This window comes from Phyllostomus hastatus, unplaced genomic scaffold (assembly GCF_019186645.2).
Source record: "Phyllostomus hastatus isolate PE091 unplaced genomic scaffold, TTU_PhHast_1.1 phas_contig_86, whole genome shotgun sequence".
Lineage (NCBI taxonomy): Eukaryota > Metazoa > Chordata > Mammalia > Chiroptera > Phyllostomidae > Phyllostomus > Phyllostomus hastatus.
This window is the reverse complement of record NW_025333977.1, coordinates 25,487,820-25,502,176: the sequence shown is the minus strand read 5'-3', so window position 1 is coordinate 25,502,176 and position 14,357 is coordinate 25,487,820. Positions and strand designations below refer to the sequence as shown.

At 32.5% G+C, this 14,357-nt stretch overlaps 1 protein-coding gene across 5 annotated transcripts in view; it reads right to left on the bottom strand.

Annotated features, from left to right (window-relative positions):
* The window catches only part of NAALADL2 (N-acetylated alpha-linked acidic dipeptidase like 2), a 1,144,210-nt gene that overhangs the window by 489,557 nt on the left and 640,296 nt on the right, over positions 1–14,357 (bottom strand). For all 5 annotated transcript variants that reach the window (XM_045851217.1, XM_045851218.1, XM_045851216.1 and 2 more), the window contains one exon: positions 7,152–7,271. In XM_045851217.1, the coding sequence (XP_045707173.1) occupies positions 7,152–7,271 (120 nt within the window). The remainder of the gene's footprint in view (positions 1–7,151; positions 7,272–14,357) is intronic.

Genomic DNA, 14,357 nt, shown 5'->3' with positions numbered 1-14,357 from the left:
TTGATATAAAGATTTAATACAATTTGGAAATAAAAATATAGTAAAGTAAGGAAACGTTTCTCCTTTTTCAAATAACACATTATTAAAACCTCAAAAACTGTATTCTTAGCTATAATATACACTGGGGTATAAAGCCTTTCTAATTTCTTCTGCATAAATACTGTGCATTTATATATTTTCAGTTAAATTTTATGAATGTTTATGAGTATATGTTAATAATTTTAATTTAAATAATATTTTGTTCAGTGTATATTATTTTCAAAATTCAAGTGAAATATTTTAAGCTTATTTAGCTATATTAAGGTTTTACACCTTATTAAAGGTTAACTTGTTATAAAGATAAAGAAGTCTATTGAATTTAAAACCAGATACCATACATTGTATACCTGTAATTTTAATTACATAAATTTTAGGGAGAAGTACTTTTTTTCCCAAGTATTAAGATTTTTAATGATTTTAAGAGATAATTTACCTTGTCTTCACATATTTTATAGGAACAACAGATTAATAAAATATAAGCTTCTGCTTAGGACTCCTTATCAATGTGCTCTCAAGCAAAATAATAATTAATCTATTTTTATCATGGGACAGTGAATAAGGAAAGAAAAGAGAGGACTTAGAGCCAGATAGGTAGTGATTCATACTTAGACATCAAGTGGATTCTTTTAAAAAATTTTAGTATAGAGCTACCAGTTTTTTATTTTTTAAATATAACATTTTTAACACTCATTACCTTTATATAATATCAGTACAGAAGTCAAAGAAACTATGCAAAATTTTATAGTTAGATTTTGTATAGTATACTCTAAATTCAAATGTAAGAAAATCTTGAACTAAAGTTTAAGCTCTATAATTGTTCCTGAAATAATCCAAGTCCTTTACTGAAATACTGAGACATTACTTAAAATAAACAAGTCAGGGATTATACCATTCAGCAAATAATAACATTTTAGATTTTGATCACATTGAATAGTGGCCATTGAGAAAATGGAATACAAGTGAACATGCAGTACTTAATAAAACATTTTGGTGTAATTAAATAGAATATTAGATTACTTTTAATGAGTACTTTAAATATTCTAAGGATTATGTTGAGTACTTAACATATTATTTCAATTAATGTCTGCAACAACTTTATGATATTGACAATTTTATGTGGTTCTTGAAGTCATACCTAATCCTTACCTCAATTTTTAAATAAATTTAAAATTGGTATTAAATGTTTATACTACTACTCTAAAATATAATTTAATTCCCAAATTAATACTATGTTCTTAATATTATTTAATTCCATGACCACAAAAAAACCCTATATGCATAAAAATAAATACTAGTAATGTAAAAATTGATACCATATAGTATCCTGTTAGGTTATTGTTTATATTTCTCTTTAATAGTCAAGTTATATTTACCTTTAATATTTTTCTCCATTTATGTATATCTTCTTTATTCCACAAAAAACAATAAAGAGGTAAATTTAATTTTTATTTAATTGAGATTCAAATTATGCGACCTGGTATCAACATAATCTTTATTGTCAAATAACATGAAAGTACAATCTTGAGAGATAATATTTATGTAATTAATTTATCTAATAAGTATATTATCTTCACAGTCTTGCAAGTTTGAAAGAGCTGTCATTTTCTCATTATTAAATTCATGCCCTTTCTCTTTAGAAATTCATTCATGTTTTAAAGGCTTAATAATAATGATAACATTTATTAAGAATTTATTCATGCATTTTCAGATAAGATGCTCACACAACTGTGTAAGTTGGATTTGCTTTTATTGCTAATGTAGAGACAAAAAATAAAAGGAAAACAACTCTAAGACTTCAGGGGGTCAGAGGGGTTACATAATATTTTAAGGTTGTATAATCATCAAGAAGAGCTTGGACTTGAGCTTGTCTCTACCATCATTACATACTACTGTGATATGTTTCACTATTTAAAAACAAATTACCTGTTCAGCCAGAGCAAATACAGAAGATTGGAAAGGTTGGGAAATCTTTCTACATCAGAAGAAAATGAAAAATATCAGCGAGACACAGGAGGAAAAGGAAAAGTAGAAATGTGAAATAATTGCTTAGGATTATCAGAAAGCCAAATGTTATTACCATAACAGATATCTATAGCAGTGCATCAACAAAGTTGCCGAAAAGTTGAAATATGTCTAAAGCTCACTCTTTCAGATATTAGAGTAATATGTAATATATAAAGAAGATTCCTAAAACATATTATTTTATGGAGTAAACTAGAGTATATCAACTGCTGCCCACCTGCCTGCCTTCTTTCTTGCCTTCCTCCCTGCCTCCCTCCTCTTCTCTCACTCTTCTGTCTCTCTTTCATTTTCCTTGCTTTTCTTAACTTACTCTATAAAGTTCAGGGGAAACAAAATGCTTGACACCATTTTTTGTGGTGCCAAATTTGTGTGACTACATGAGGATGATTTATACTATGTACGTGCAAAACTCAACCCTTTCTATAATGATGCCACATGTTATGACTTCTTAATATTCAAATGGTCAGTAAATGTGACTAAGTTATATTATTATTAGGTATATTATGTAGGTATGTTCAAAGAGTATGACATTTATTTTTCTTTAATACCATTTATTCCTAATTTGTGAGAAACAATCTATTCAAAACTATAAATACCTAACAGTTGTTTCCTACCTTTCATTTCCCCTCAGATTTTTCCAAAAGACTGACCTATATAAGCATGCTATTGACTTAAGTTGCCATTGGTTAAGTTATACAGTGGACAAAAATTACAAAATGGATATTCAATGTAAATCTTATCTAATGAATATACAAAACTGTTTTATTAGTAGGAAACTACAGAATCATTTGGATCATTAAAATTGTATTTATAAGGACAAAATATATATAAGAAAAATGTACAAATAAGCTAATATTTATTGATATCTTACTATATAACAGTGAATAGAAGGAAGGTGTTATATGTTACTTCATTTATTAAAAAAAGAACTAGCAATAGCATTTGTGGATTTTTGTGTGTAATTCACCATGCCAAAAAATCATAAGACATGTATTCATTGTAACTTTACTGCCTAAAAATTTGACTCCTACAAGATATGGGGCTGATATATGGGGCAGACCCAAACAATGGACTGGCTTTCACATTTCACTGGGATTTACTTGATGTCTAGCTGTCATGGAGCACACAGTAAATTTTACTATTGCTTTTGTGTGTGTGTGAAAATGGCTCTAAAAAGAAAGCCAAAAGCTTTTATTGCATTTTATAAATAAATTCTATACTAGAGTGCTATTCAGCAATTTGGGAATTTGTGAGGATCTTAGAATCTGTTTTACTGTATCTCAGATTGTCACTGAGAGGAATCTAAGTGCATCCATTATGACAGATAAGAGAATATTTTGTCTTAAATCTTGAAGAGTTAAAGCACTCACATAAAATAAACTGCTAGAAATGCAACGTTAAAATAAAGCCTTTCCTCTAAATTTTAAGCTTAAGGGAACTAGTCCAAGCTAGCTCTGGAGAACCTGGTTGGCTTTTTCCTGCACCATACATCTAAAAGCCATTTACCTTTCATAGTTCCTGCAATACAACGTTGGGATTTTCTCATTAATCCCCTTCCTGGAGACTAAATTAACACATATATAGTATTTACAATGAAACTAATGAGATTTCCTCCTTCTTGGCTGCAGACTATTTTTCTACTCATTTACGAGATAATTTAGTATCACATTATGTTTCCCCTTTGCCCTTCCTACCTCAGATTCCCTCCAAAATTCATTTTTGAACCATGATTTAGGAACTACTGCACAGCTAAAATAACATTAACTTTTCTCCTTACTCATTCAGCTGCATATTCCCAGTACAAGTGTTCATTTGGAATCATGATTAATAGTTGCGATTCACATAGAAGTCAATTGGTCCTCTGCCTTTTCCAACCTAGCTGTATTACCATACTTCCTTGCTTTTGAATTTCAGCCCTACAACATCGAATGATGGACAGGTAAAGCAAGTGTGGTTGTAATCATGCTGTATAAGCATGTCCAATCCATGCTCCATTTCTCTTTGCTATGGGAACGTGTGTTAATAGCTACAGGATCAGTGATTCTCCCAAAGCTCTGGGACAATCCACAGAAAATCAAAATGGCTAGACTGGAAGGTTAAAGAAAGGATACTTCATCTCCTCTGCCTAGAAGACAGTGCCAAGTCTGTGGCAAGTCTCTCTGTCTGGAGGGGCACTCTGCATGGAAATCTGTTGAATCTGTTCACAGACAGAAGCTGATAGGGGAAAGTATTCCAGGTTCTTAGTAATTGTGTTCTATTCTAGATAAACTGCTAATTCACTAGTTTGTAGATATGGCCAAAAGTTTTCATAAAATATTCTCTTTAGCAGTCAAACACAAATAAAACACAATTTGATTTTTCTGAATCCATTATCTCCTAGTAAAGATTTTGACTATTTGGTCTATAATCATTATTAGAATAATTTTTAAATTTTAAATGCTTTATGCTTTGTTGAATATTTAAGGGCTTTTTTTTCCTTCAGAATAATGCATATACAACCATATAGACCACTTAGAAATCGAGGAAATATAAAGCAGTAGAAATTATTCATATTTCTATCTACCCAATTTATATAATTGGCCTCTGCCTGCAAACAACATTTTAGTCATTATTACTCATAGGTTGAACGAACAGGTTCCATGTAATATACCCAGAGCAATGTTACTTTTTTCTCACTTCTTAAAACATATCTAAAGAAGAAAATTCTTCCCCATATGACCCTAGAGGAAGATTTCTTCTGATTATTGGTAACAAAAGTCCAGTTTGAGTCCATTGTCTTAAGTAAATAATTAGAATGCAGTTCCCACATCATGATTAAAACTCAATATTTGATTTAAAATTTATCTTTTTGTTTTTAGCTCCACCAAATTTGCTTTGTTGTTGGATAAGGAGGAAAGTCCATTTTGTGTCCTTCCCCACTCACTAATGATATTCATCCTCAAATTGAAAATAATGATAGCCCCTACCTCAATAATATAGTCGGTGAAAGGGTCAATATGATAACACATGAAAGTACTTAAAAAAGTATCTAGCTCATACTAACTAATGATGCTGCCACGGAAAACAAACTTGTATGTTTCTACTTTCAGCTCTGAAGACACAGGCCAATAATCCCAACACAAACACTCCTTTCTGATTCTTTGTTAGGTGCTAAGCAAACTAATCTCTTACCTGTAGGATTTTCAGATGAGTTGGACCCCAGTCTACTCTATCTCCAATACTGCAGAAGACACACATTAATCCCTCTGTGTGGTTCCAACGAAGCCCAATCACCAGTCTTGTGGTAAAATTGAAATTTCTTCAAAATTCTTAGTCATAAAATCCTCTCCCCGAAATCTTCAAACTTTTTTTACTCCATATGTGAGTAAGGGGTTTAATAATAGTCTAATACATTTTCAACTGTTTCCTTTGAAATACTGATGTTGGGTAGCTCATTTTGAAATATCTGTTCTTTTATATATTAAAATCTCAGTGGAAAACTCCAATTTAACATCTTTGTTATCAATCTCTCTATCTATCTACCCCAACTATGCCATGTGCGCGCGCGCGCGCGCGCACACACACACACACACACACACACACTCAGGATCTGAGATGAGATTGACCGGGTATAAGTCTTGATTGTTTCAAGTAAGTAGCTGTTTGTCTTTGAGCTAGTCACTTATCCTTTTTCTGCTTTAGTTACCTCATTTATAAATAGAAGATAACAGTAGTCTCTACCTCAAAAATATAGTTATTGTTATTGTGAAGATTAATGTGATAACACACAAAAAGTGCTTAGAAAAATATCCAGCCCACATAACCAACAAGGTTACACTTACAAATAACAATAACATAATCATTATTATAATTATTATAAATGTTCTCTTATAACTTGTTTGACTTATGAGAATTTCCATGCCATTATTCTTTACATTGTATTTGTTTTATAATATTCAGCTATACAAATGTAACAATTTTCAATACTTAACTGGACATATATATCATGGCTAATATTTTGTCACAATCTTTGTTATCATTGTGTTTATTAACTCTGTTTTATTCCCCCTTACAATATATTGATTAAACTGGAATTACTAGATCACCATGTGATTATTTTAAGGCATTTAATAATGTTGACAAATTATCTTGCAAAAATTTATATCACTGACTGTCTTATTTCATGACTGTCTTAAAATTCCAGACAGTTATACACTGTCAGACAGAGATTTAAGTGTAAGGGCATCCTTGAAAGATAATGAAAAACAGGCACAGGGTGTTCTCTTGTCTCCTTACAGAGTGTGCCAGCCAATTTTCAAAACCTTTTTCAGACATGGCAGTTAACAAAGCTCATTTAGGGTTGGATGAGGATAAATCCAATATGTCTTCAGAACCAGAGAGTTCCAGTGACATAACCACACTGACCATTCCAGTTAACAGAAACAGAAAATGAAGTAAGTATGAGCAGTAGTGGCTGTCTATTGTGGTGGCTCATTATGTGATACTTACATCAAACTGCTTTAATTATGTAAATGCTTCTAGTGAATGAGTGTTAATAAACTTCTATTTAAATAAAATAAATCAAAATTCTGCTTCTCCTTAGCATATTATAGTTTAATTAAATTCCTGATGACAGTCAGTAACTATGAAGTTATACAGTTGACAAAATCAATCACCAAGGAGTATAAATCACCTAGATTCTAGTCTAACATAAAGCACATAGTAATTAGTCAGTTTTGATAGTAGATTAAAAGTTTCACACATATAATAAGACAAGGACACTGTCATTCTCATTTTTAGCATTCTAGATAGATATTATTATAAAGAGTATGCCAATTTTATCAAGGTCCCATAAACTCACTGATACTTGACTTAAGGCATCTCCTGTCTTAAGTAACAAGGACATCAATTTCTTTTTCCTTAAAGATGTTAACTGAAAACATTCTGTTTTGGAAAAGCCATCTTCTTGGGATCCTCTTTCCTCTATGTGGCCCCCACCATCCTCTTCCATACACACACATGTGCACACACACAATACACAGAGACACAGAACTTCAATGAATCAAAACAAAATATTCATCCTGCTACCAAAAAATAGCCATTGGACCAACCTTATAAAGTAGTGGCAATTTTCCTAATTTCAGGAGTGCAATCTGGTTTGTTACATTTCTCATCTTTTTAATCCTTTTTAAATCATCTGTATTTCCATAACTCACATCAATGACTTTAGCCTGAAAGAGGAGAAAAGAAAAAGAAAGTCTTTTAAGAGGAATGATAGCAAATAGTTCATTTGGTATGACAAAATCATTTGTAGTAATTTGAAATGCCCGAGGAGAATCAATTGCCTTACCCTGTCCCAACCACCACAAACATATACAACAATCGTGTACAACAATTCTTGTGGTCACCTTAGAACATGTTTAATAGTCATGTTTGCTTAGTCCTCTTCCTTCTAGTAACAAAATTACAAAATCAGCCCATACCTGTAACAGATCACCAAGTGTATTATATTCTAGGTTTGTATTTCTGGAATTTGGATCAGTTTATAAACCACTACAAGATTAATTGCCTTAAAGTTCAACTACAGTCATACGATGCTCAGGCTTAAAAGCAATTCAAAGACTCTCTATTGTTATACAAATTAAGTACAAAATCCATCATGCACAGGTGGTGCACATATCCAGGGGTGACAACCCCTTGGGTTATGCACGGTAAAACCTGTACCACCACTTGTGTCAGTCTGGCATTCCAGACCTTTAAAATATAGCCTCAAACTACTACTACTGTCATATTTCCCACTACTCCCCTACAGCTATATTCTACATCAACACTTCTCATTTTTAAAATCCCCTTTTGTTAATGTAAAAATGGTATGCCTTTCTAGAGATCTTCATGGGCATCCTCTGACATAGTGATTCCTTTCTTCCCCTTGAAAGGTACTGAACTGCAAGTTTTATCAAACACATATTCCTATAGTCCAAGATGATATATTTCAACTTTGCTTTCTATAATTTCTCTTATCAATATAGTTGTTATGTCTTTCGGTGATAAATTTATATTACAGTGCAAAATGTACTATTTCAGTCTACAGCACACCTACACTGAGGTGTTAACAAAGAATTGATGATGGCGAGTAGTGAAAGTATGAAGGAGGAAGATCCAGATCTTGAACTTCCAGTGCTTTTCAAGTGTAGCTAATGCACTTCAACCAATTTTTATTTTTATTTTTTTATTAGATTGCTTTTATTTTTTTATTTTTAATTTTTAAAATTTTATTGTTGTTCAAGTTCAGTTGTCTCCATTTGCTCCCCCCAACATGCTCCCTACTCCCCATAGCCACTTCCCATCTTCAATCCTATCCCTTTTTGTTTTTGTTCATGTGTCCTTTATGCATATTCATTGATGATCCTTCCCCTTCTTTCCCCCATTATCTCCCTCTCCTTTCCCCTCTGGTCACTGTCAGTTTGTTCTTTATTTCAATGTCTCTGGTTATATTTTGCTTGTTTGTTTTGTGGATTAGGTTCTACTAATAGGGGAGATCATATGGTATTTATCTTTCATCACCTGGTTTATTTCACTTAGCATAATGCTCTCCAGATCCACCAATGCTGTAGGGAAGAATAGGAGCTCCTTCTTTCCTTCTGTTGCATAGTGTTCCATTGTGTAAATGTACCACAGTTTTTTGATCCACTCATTTACTGAGGACACTTAGGTAGTTTCCAACACTTGGCTATTGTAAATTGTGCTGCTATGAACATTGGGGTGCATAGGTTCTTCAGAACTGTTGTTTCAGGATTCTTAGGGTATAATCCCAGCAGTGTAATCACCAGGTCAAAAGGCAGTTCCATTTTTAGTTTCCTGAGGAAATTCCATACTGTTTTCCACAGTGGCTGCATGAGTCTGCCTTCCCAACAACAGTGCACTAGGGTTTCCTTTTCTCCACAACCTCACTACTATTTGTTTGTTGATTTGTTTATCATGGCCATTCTGACCAGTGTGAAGTGGTATCTCATTGTGGTTTTAATTTGCATCTTTATGATGGCTAATAATGAACATCCTTTCACATTTCTCTGGGCACTCTATATGATATCAAACTATACTACAAGGCCACTGTAATCAAAACATTCTGGTACTGGCATAGAAACAGACATATAGATCAATGAAACAGAATAGAGAGCCCAGAAATGAACCTAAGTCTCTGTGGTCAATTAATATTCAACAAAGGTGGTATAAGCATAAAATGAAGTAAAAATAGCCTCTTCCACAAAAGGCGTTCAGAAATCTGGATAGTTACATGCAAAAAAATGAAACTAGGCCACCAACTTACACCATACACAAAAATAAACCCCAGATGTATGAAACACTTAAATATAAGTTGTCACCCAAAAGTCCTAGAAGAGAACATAAGGAGGAAAGTCTCAGATATTTCACATGGCAATATTTTCACCAAGACATAAAGAAAAAAATGCACAAATGGGACTGCTTCAAAATAAAATGATTCTGAATGGCTAAAGAAAACATCAGCAAAATGAAAAGGGAAACAGCTGAATGGGAAAATATTTTTGCAAATGATACCTCAGACAAGGGATTGATCTCCAAGATGTATAAAGGACTCACGTGACTTCACTCCAGGATGACAAACAACCCAATTAAAAAAAAGGGTAAAGAATATCAACAGACACTTCTCCAAAGAGAACATACAGAGAACCTAGAGACATATGAAAAAATGCTCAGCATCACTGGCCATCATAGAGATGCAAATTAAAACCACAATGAGATACCACTTCACACTGGTCAGAATGGCCATGATAAACAAATCAACAAACAAATAGTAGTGAGGTTGTGGAGAAAAGGAAACCCTAGTGCACTGTTGTTGGGAAGGCAGACTCATGCAGCCACTGTGGAAAACAGTATGGAATTTCCTCAGGAAACTAAAAATGGAACTGCCTTTTGACCTGGTGATTACACTGCTGGGATTATACCCTAAGAATCCTGAAACAACAGTTCTGAAGAACCTATGCACCCCAATGTTCATAGCAGCACAATTTACAATAGCCAAGTGTTGGAAACTACCTAAGTGTCCTCAGTAAATGAGTGGATCAAAAAACTGTGGTACATTTACACAATGGAACACTATGCAACAGAAGGAAAGAAGGAGCTCCTATTCTTCCCTACAGCATTGGTGGATCTGGAGAGCATCATGCTAAGTGAAATAAACCAGGTGATGAAAGACAAATACCATATGATTTTAACCAGTTTTTTAAAAGGATGTCCATGGAAGTCTCATTTCAGGAAAGAATTCTCTTTTTAGAAGATCATATGAATACCATCAAGAAAACGTAAGTCTGCCCTGACTAGTGTGTCTCAATAGGTTGGGCATTTTCCCACTGACTAAAAGTTCACTGGTTTGATTCCTGATCAGGGCATATGCCTGGGTTGTAGGCCAGTTCCCCAGTTGGGGGCATTCAAGGGGCAACCAATGTTTCCTTCACATGATGATGTTTCTCTCTCTCTCTTTTTCCCTCTCTTCCCCCTCTCTAAAAATAAATAAATAAAATGTTTTAAAAAACTGACAAATCTGTTAGAAAAAATATTTCTGGCATAAAGGATATCTTTTGTAATTACATTCATCTGCAACTGTAAAAACTTTACTAAATACATTAAAACTAATATCAGATGTTATCTGTCTGATGAATTGTATTTCTCTGTTGCTCAGTTGTATGTGACTTTCTCTACTTTGAATCCCAGAGTGATGTGCTTCTGTCTCTCCTAACACCCTTGTAGGAACCATAAACTCATACACACACACACACACACACACACACACACACACACACACTTTTTTTCTAGTACAGAGAAATTTCCTTAGTGATAGGCCCATCATGTAGCCATTCTCATCCAGAATATACAACTGGCTTATCTGTCTTAAAATGACTAGAGTTTGTAATATATCTCTGAAAAGTTAAGCTGTACTTTCAACTGGATTTTCCAAGAAAACCTAATTCTTAAAAACACTTTTGTCAGAATGGTTTTTGATTATAATTTTGTTCCAATTAAAGTATGATTAAATCAGTGCTTTATTAAAACAACTTTTGAATTTGCTAATACCATTACTATTAATCTATGATTTTAAAGGCCCAATTAAATAAATGATCACAATATTAATGCATTAATGATGACATTGAAAAATAAGAGAATTCACACTTTCTATTTCAAATTTCTAAGATACTTACTAATCATTTGTGATTCACTGATAGCATCTTAAATCAGGTCTTTACTCAATTGGTTACATTAATGAATTTTTTTTTTATTTAACAGAGTTTGGGGAAAGTCATACTGGTCTAAGAGGGTATAGGCCAGTCTGCCAATTTTTTTCTTTGTGTGCATACCAGAAAGATATGGCAGCTACAAAAATACCAATTTCATTAAAAAAATGTACATTATCCAAAAATAGTAATAACTCACATCAACAATAACAATTTCAATTAAATAATTCTTCAACTCATCTTTTATAAATAGCATATGTCAATAATTAAATCATTTAATATCTAATAGGGATTTTGTCAAAATATTTTCAATATAGACATTATTATAGCAATTTATTTTGGCTTATGCACTTTGAGGTTACACACTAAAAAGCAGTAATTTCAGAAGTCTCAATGTTCTGATGGTTTGACAGGTGATAATAACAATGTATTTATTGCCTTCGAAGGACACCTCTGAACCAGGTCCTTTCTGAATGTCTCTCCTATGTATCTTCCTACAAGCTGAAAATCACAGCTGCGAGGAAGCACACTGCATTTTTCTTAGATACAAATAAATATACAATGATGTTATAAAATGTCAAGCCATTTCTTTCCACACGTTCTAGTTGCCACAATGAACCTCTTCTTATTGCATGTATTCTGTCACAGTAGAAAATTGTCCACTCAATTGGAGGGGCTGCTATGATTACTTTATGTCCAAATACCAAGGATTAGGTCAGTCTGACTAGTCCCTTTGGGAAATGTCAAATGAGCAGGAACCAAGGTACCTGTTGAACTATTTGCTCTGTTAGCACACATTTTTCTACTGTGGACTTCACTGACACACAGCGGAGAGGACTGAGAGGTACAGAGTAAATTGAACTAGTTCTTTTTTGTTTTATTTATTTTTTTACCAGAGAGAAAAATAAGAAGGACCCACAGTAATTTTGTTTAAATGACATGGTAATTTTTGGACAAAGAACAAATAGCTTAAAACAACATAAACAATTCAGACAGAATACCAAATATTTTATTCTTGGTAAAAAATAATAGTACTGAGATGGCAGCAGAAAGTGGTAGGCCACACAGAAAAAGCTGAGAGGAAGATTGGCACACTTTATAAACAAAGGTTAAACATTATACGGCAATTATCTTCTACCTGTGGTAAAATACATGGTTAGAAGGAATCATAAACCACACAACTGACAATGACTAAAAATCAAAACATTAAAAGTCGATACTATTATGTTAGTGGTTCTATGGTTCTATACAAAAAGGCAAGGATGCGCTGAGCAGAAGGGACACAAGACGGAAATGAATAAATTATTTCCTGTGGTCAGCTAAATAAAAAAAAATTAATAGAATAATCATAGAAAGTAACTAAGTCAGAGTATCTTCTCCAGGGATATATCCACCTGTGGGTACCCTGGGCTCCACAATGAGCGATAATCCAGTGCCATGTTTCTCTTCTACCTTAAAGTAGCAAAATTATTCATGCATAGGAAATGATACATGCTTTGAAATTTTCCAGACTTGACATTTTCAACCAAATCAATCACTCTGAATCTTCCTAGTTCCTCTCTAAGAGAGGTTTTGAAGGTACAGATGTTTGAAAAGCCTGCTTTGACTAAAATAGTAATTTTATCCTCAAAATTAGATATGGTAAACCCAAGCAGTTCTCATACTGACAAAATACATTATCAGAGGTATAATTCATCTTAACACAGGTTTTACTTTAGAAGTTTACTACTATTTTATATAATCAAGTTTTTGAAAATTCTTCAAATTGAAGTGTTTATGTTTATTAAATGTTGGTAAAGTTAAAATGATCTCTGATGTTTACCATTGTCCTTTCTAAATAGTATGAATATATTTGTACTTATGAATACTTCAACATTCAGAGATTGTTATAATTTTATTAGTACTTCTTTTTCAAGTTCATGCAAGGGTTTTCGTTATGGACATTATCACAAAAACCACATATTGAAGCATGAAAACTAATGCTGCTTCCTCCCCTACCCCCTTGGCAGACATCACTAATCAATCATACTTTTTCACATTCCTTTCCTAAATAGTACTAGCTAATCAAGACCAATTAGAGATTAACATAAAGACGGAGCTATATAAAATGTTTAAAAGTTAAATTAAACTTTAACTTTAATATTAAATAACTGTTAGTTTAAATAACAAATATTTAAACTAAACTAATTTATGTAAATTATTTAATAACTGAAACAGTGCAAGTACTAATCTGTTTAAATGGGCTCCTAACCAACCAGAAGGGATATCAACTAGGGTGTGAAACTAGTAGATGCCAGGTGAATACAGCATTAAGCATAAGAAATATGATCTGTCTGGCTGTGTTTCATTTAAGTAATCAGATACAGAAATGGTTTATCAAATTTTCACTTTTTCCTTAATAAACATTTGCTGAATAAGATATTTGCTACAATGACACACTAATTGCAATGTCTTGATATATAGTAATTATCTAAAATATTTACAATTTTTAAAAATAATATATCATACATATCCATTTAAGTGATAATAAAATTAAGTTAAAATTGTCATATAGAAATTTAACCAAGAGAAGCACAGTTCTGTCAGGATTACACTTCCATATTTTAAGTCTATAATTTCCAAATCAGTAGAAAAAATTATCCAAGTTTAGAATAAGATTTCATACAAGATTAAGAAAATGTAGATTGTGGAGAAGAAAAAATATTTTTTAAGTCATCCCAAATTTAACAAATAGGCCTTTAGAGAATATTTAGATACTCATTTGTATTATTTGGCCAACATTTTGAAAATAACAATCAGACAGAGTATATTTCCTTTTATATACTTATACTAAACAGTCATTAAAAATTAAGCTATAAAAATATAGAGAGTTAGGGGAAAAAGGAGAAAACAGAATTATAGAAGTTCAAAGAAGGGATGACACTAAAAAGAAAACTTTTTTTTATTTTCCAGCAACATAAGTCAGGTTGTATTTTAGTTTCTGAAGGTATAGAGGAAAATGAGTTACAAAAAGTGGCTTTATACTGCTCCTACTTTCTCTTGCTGAGATGT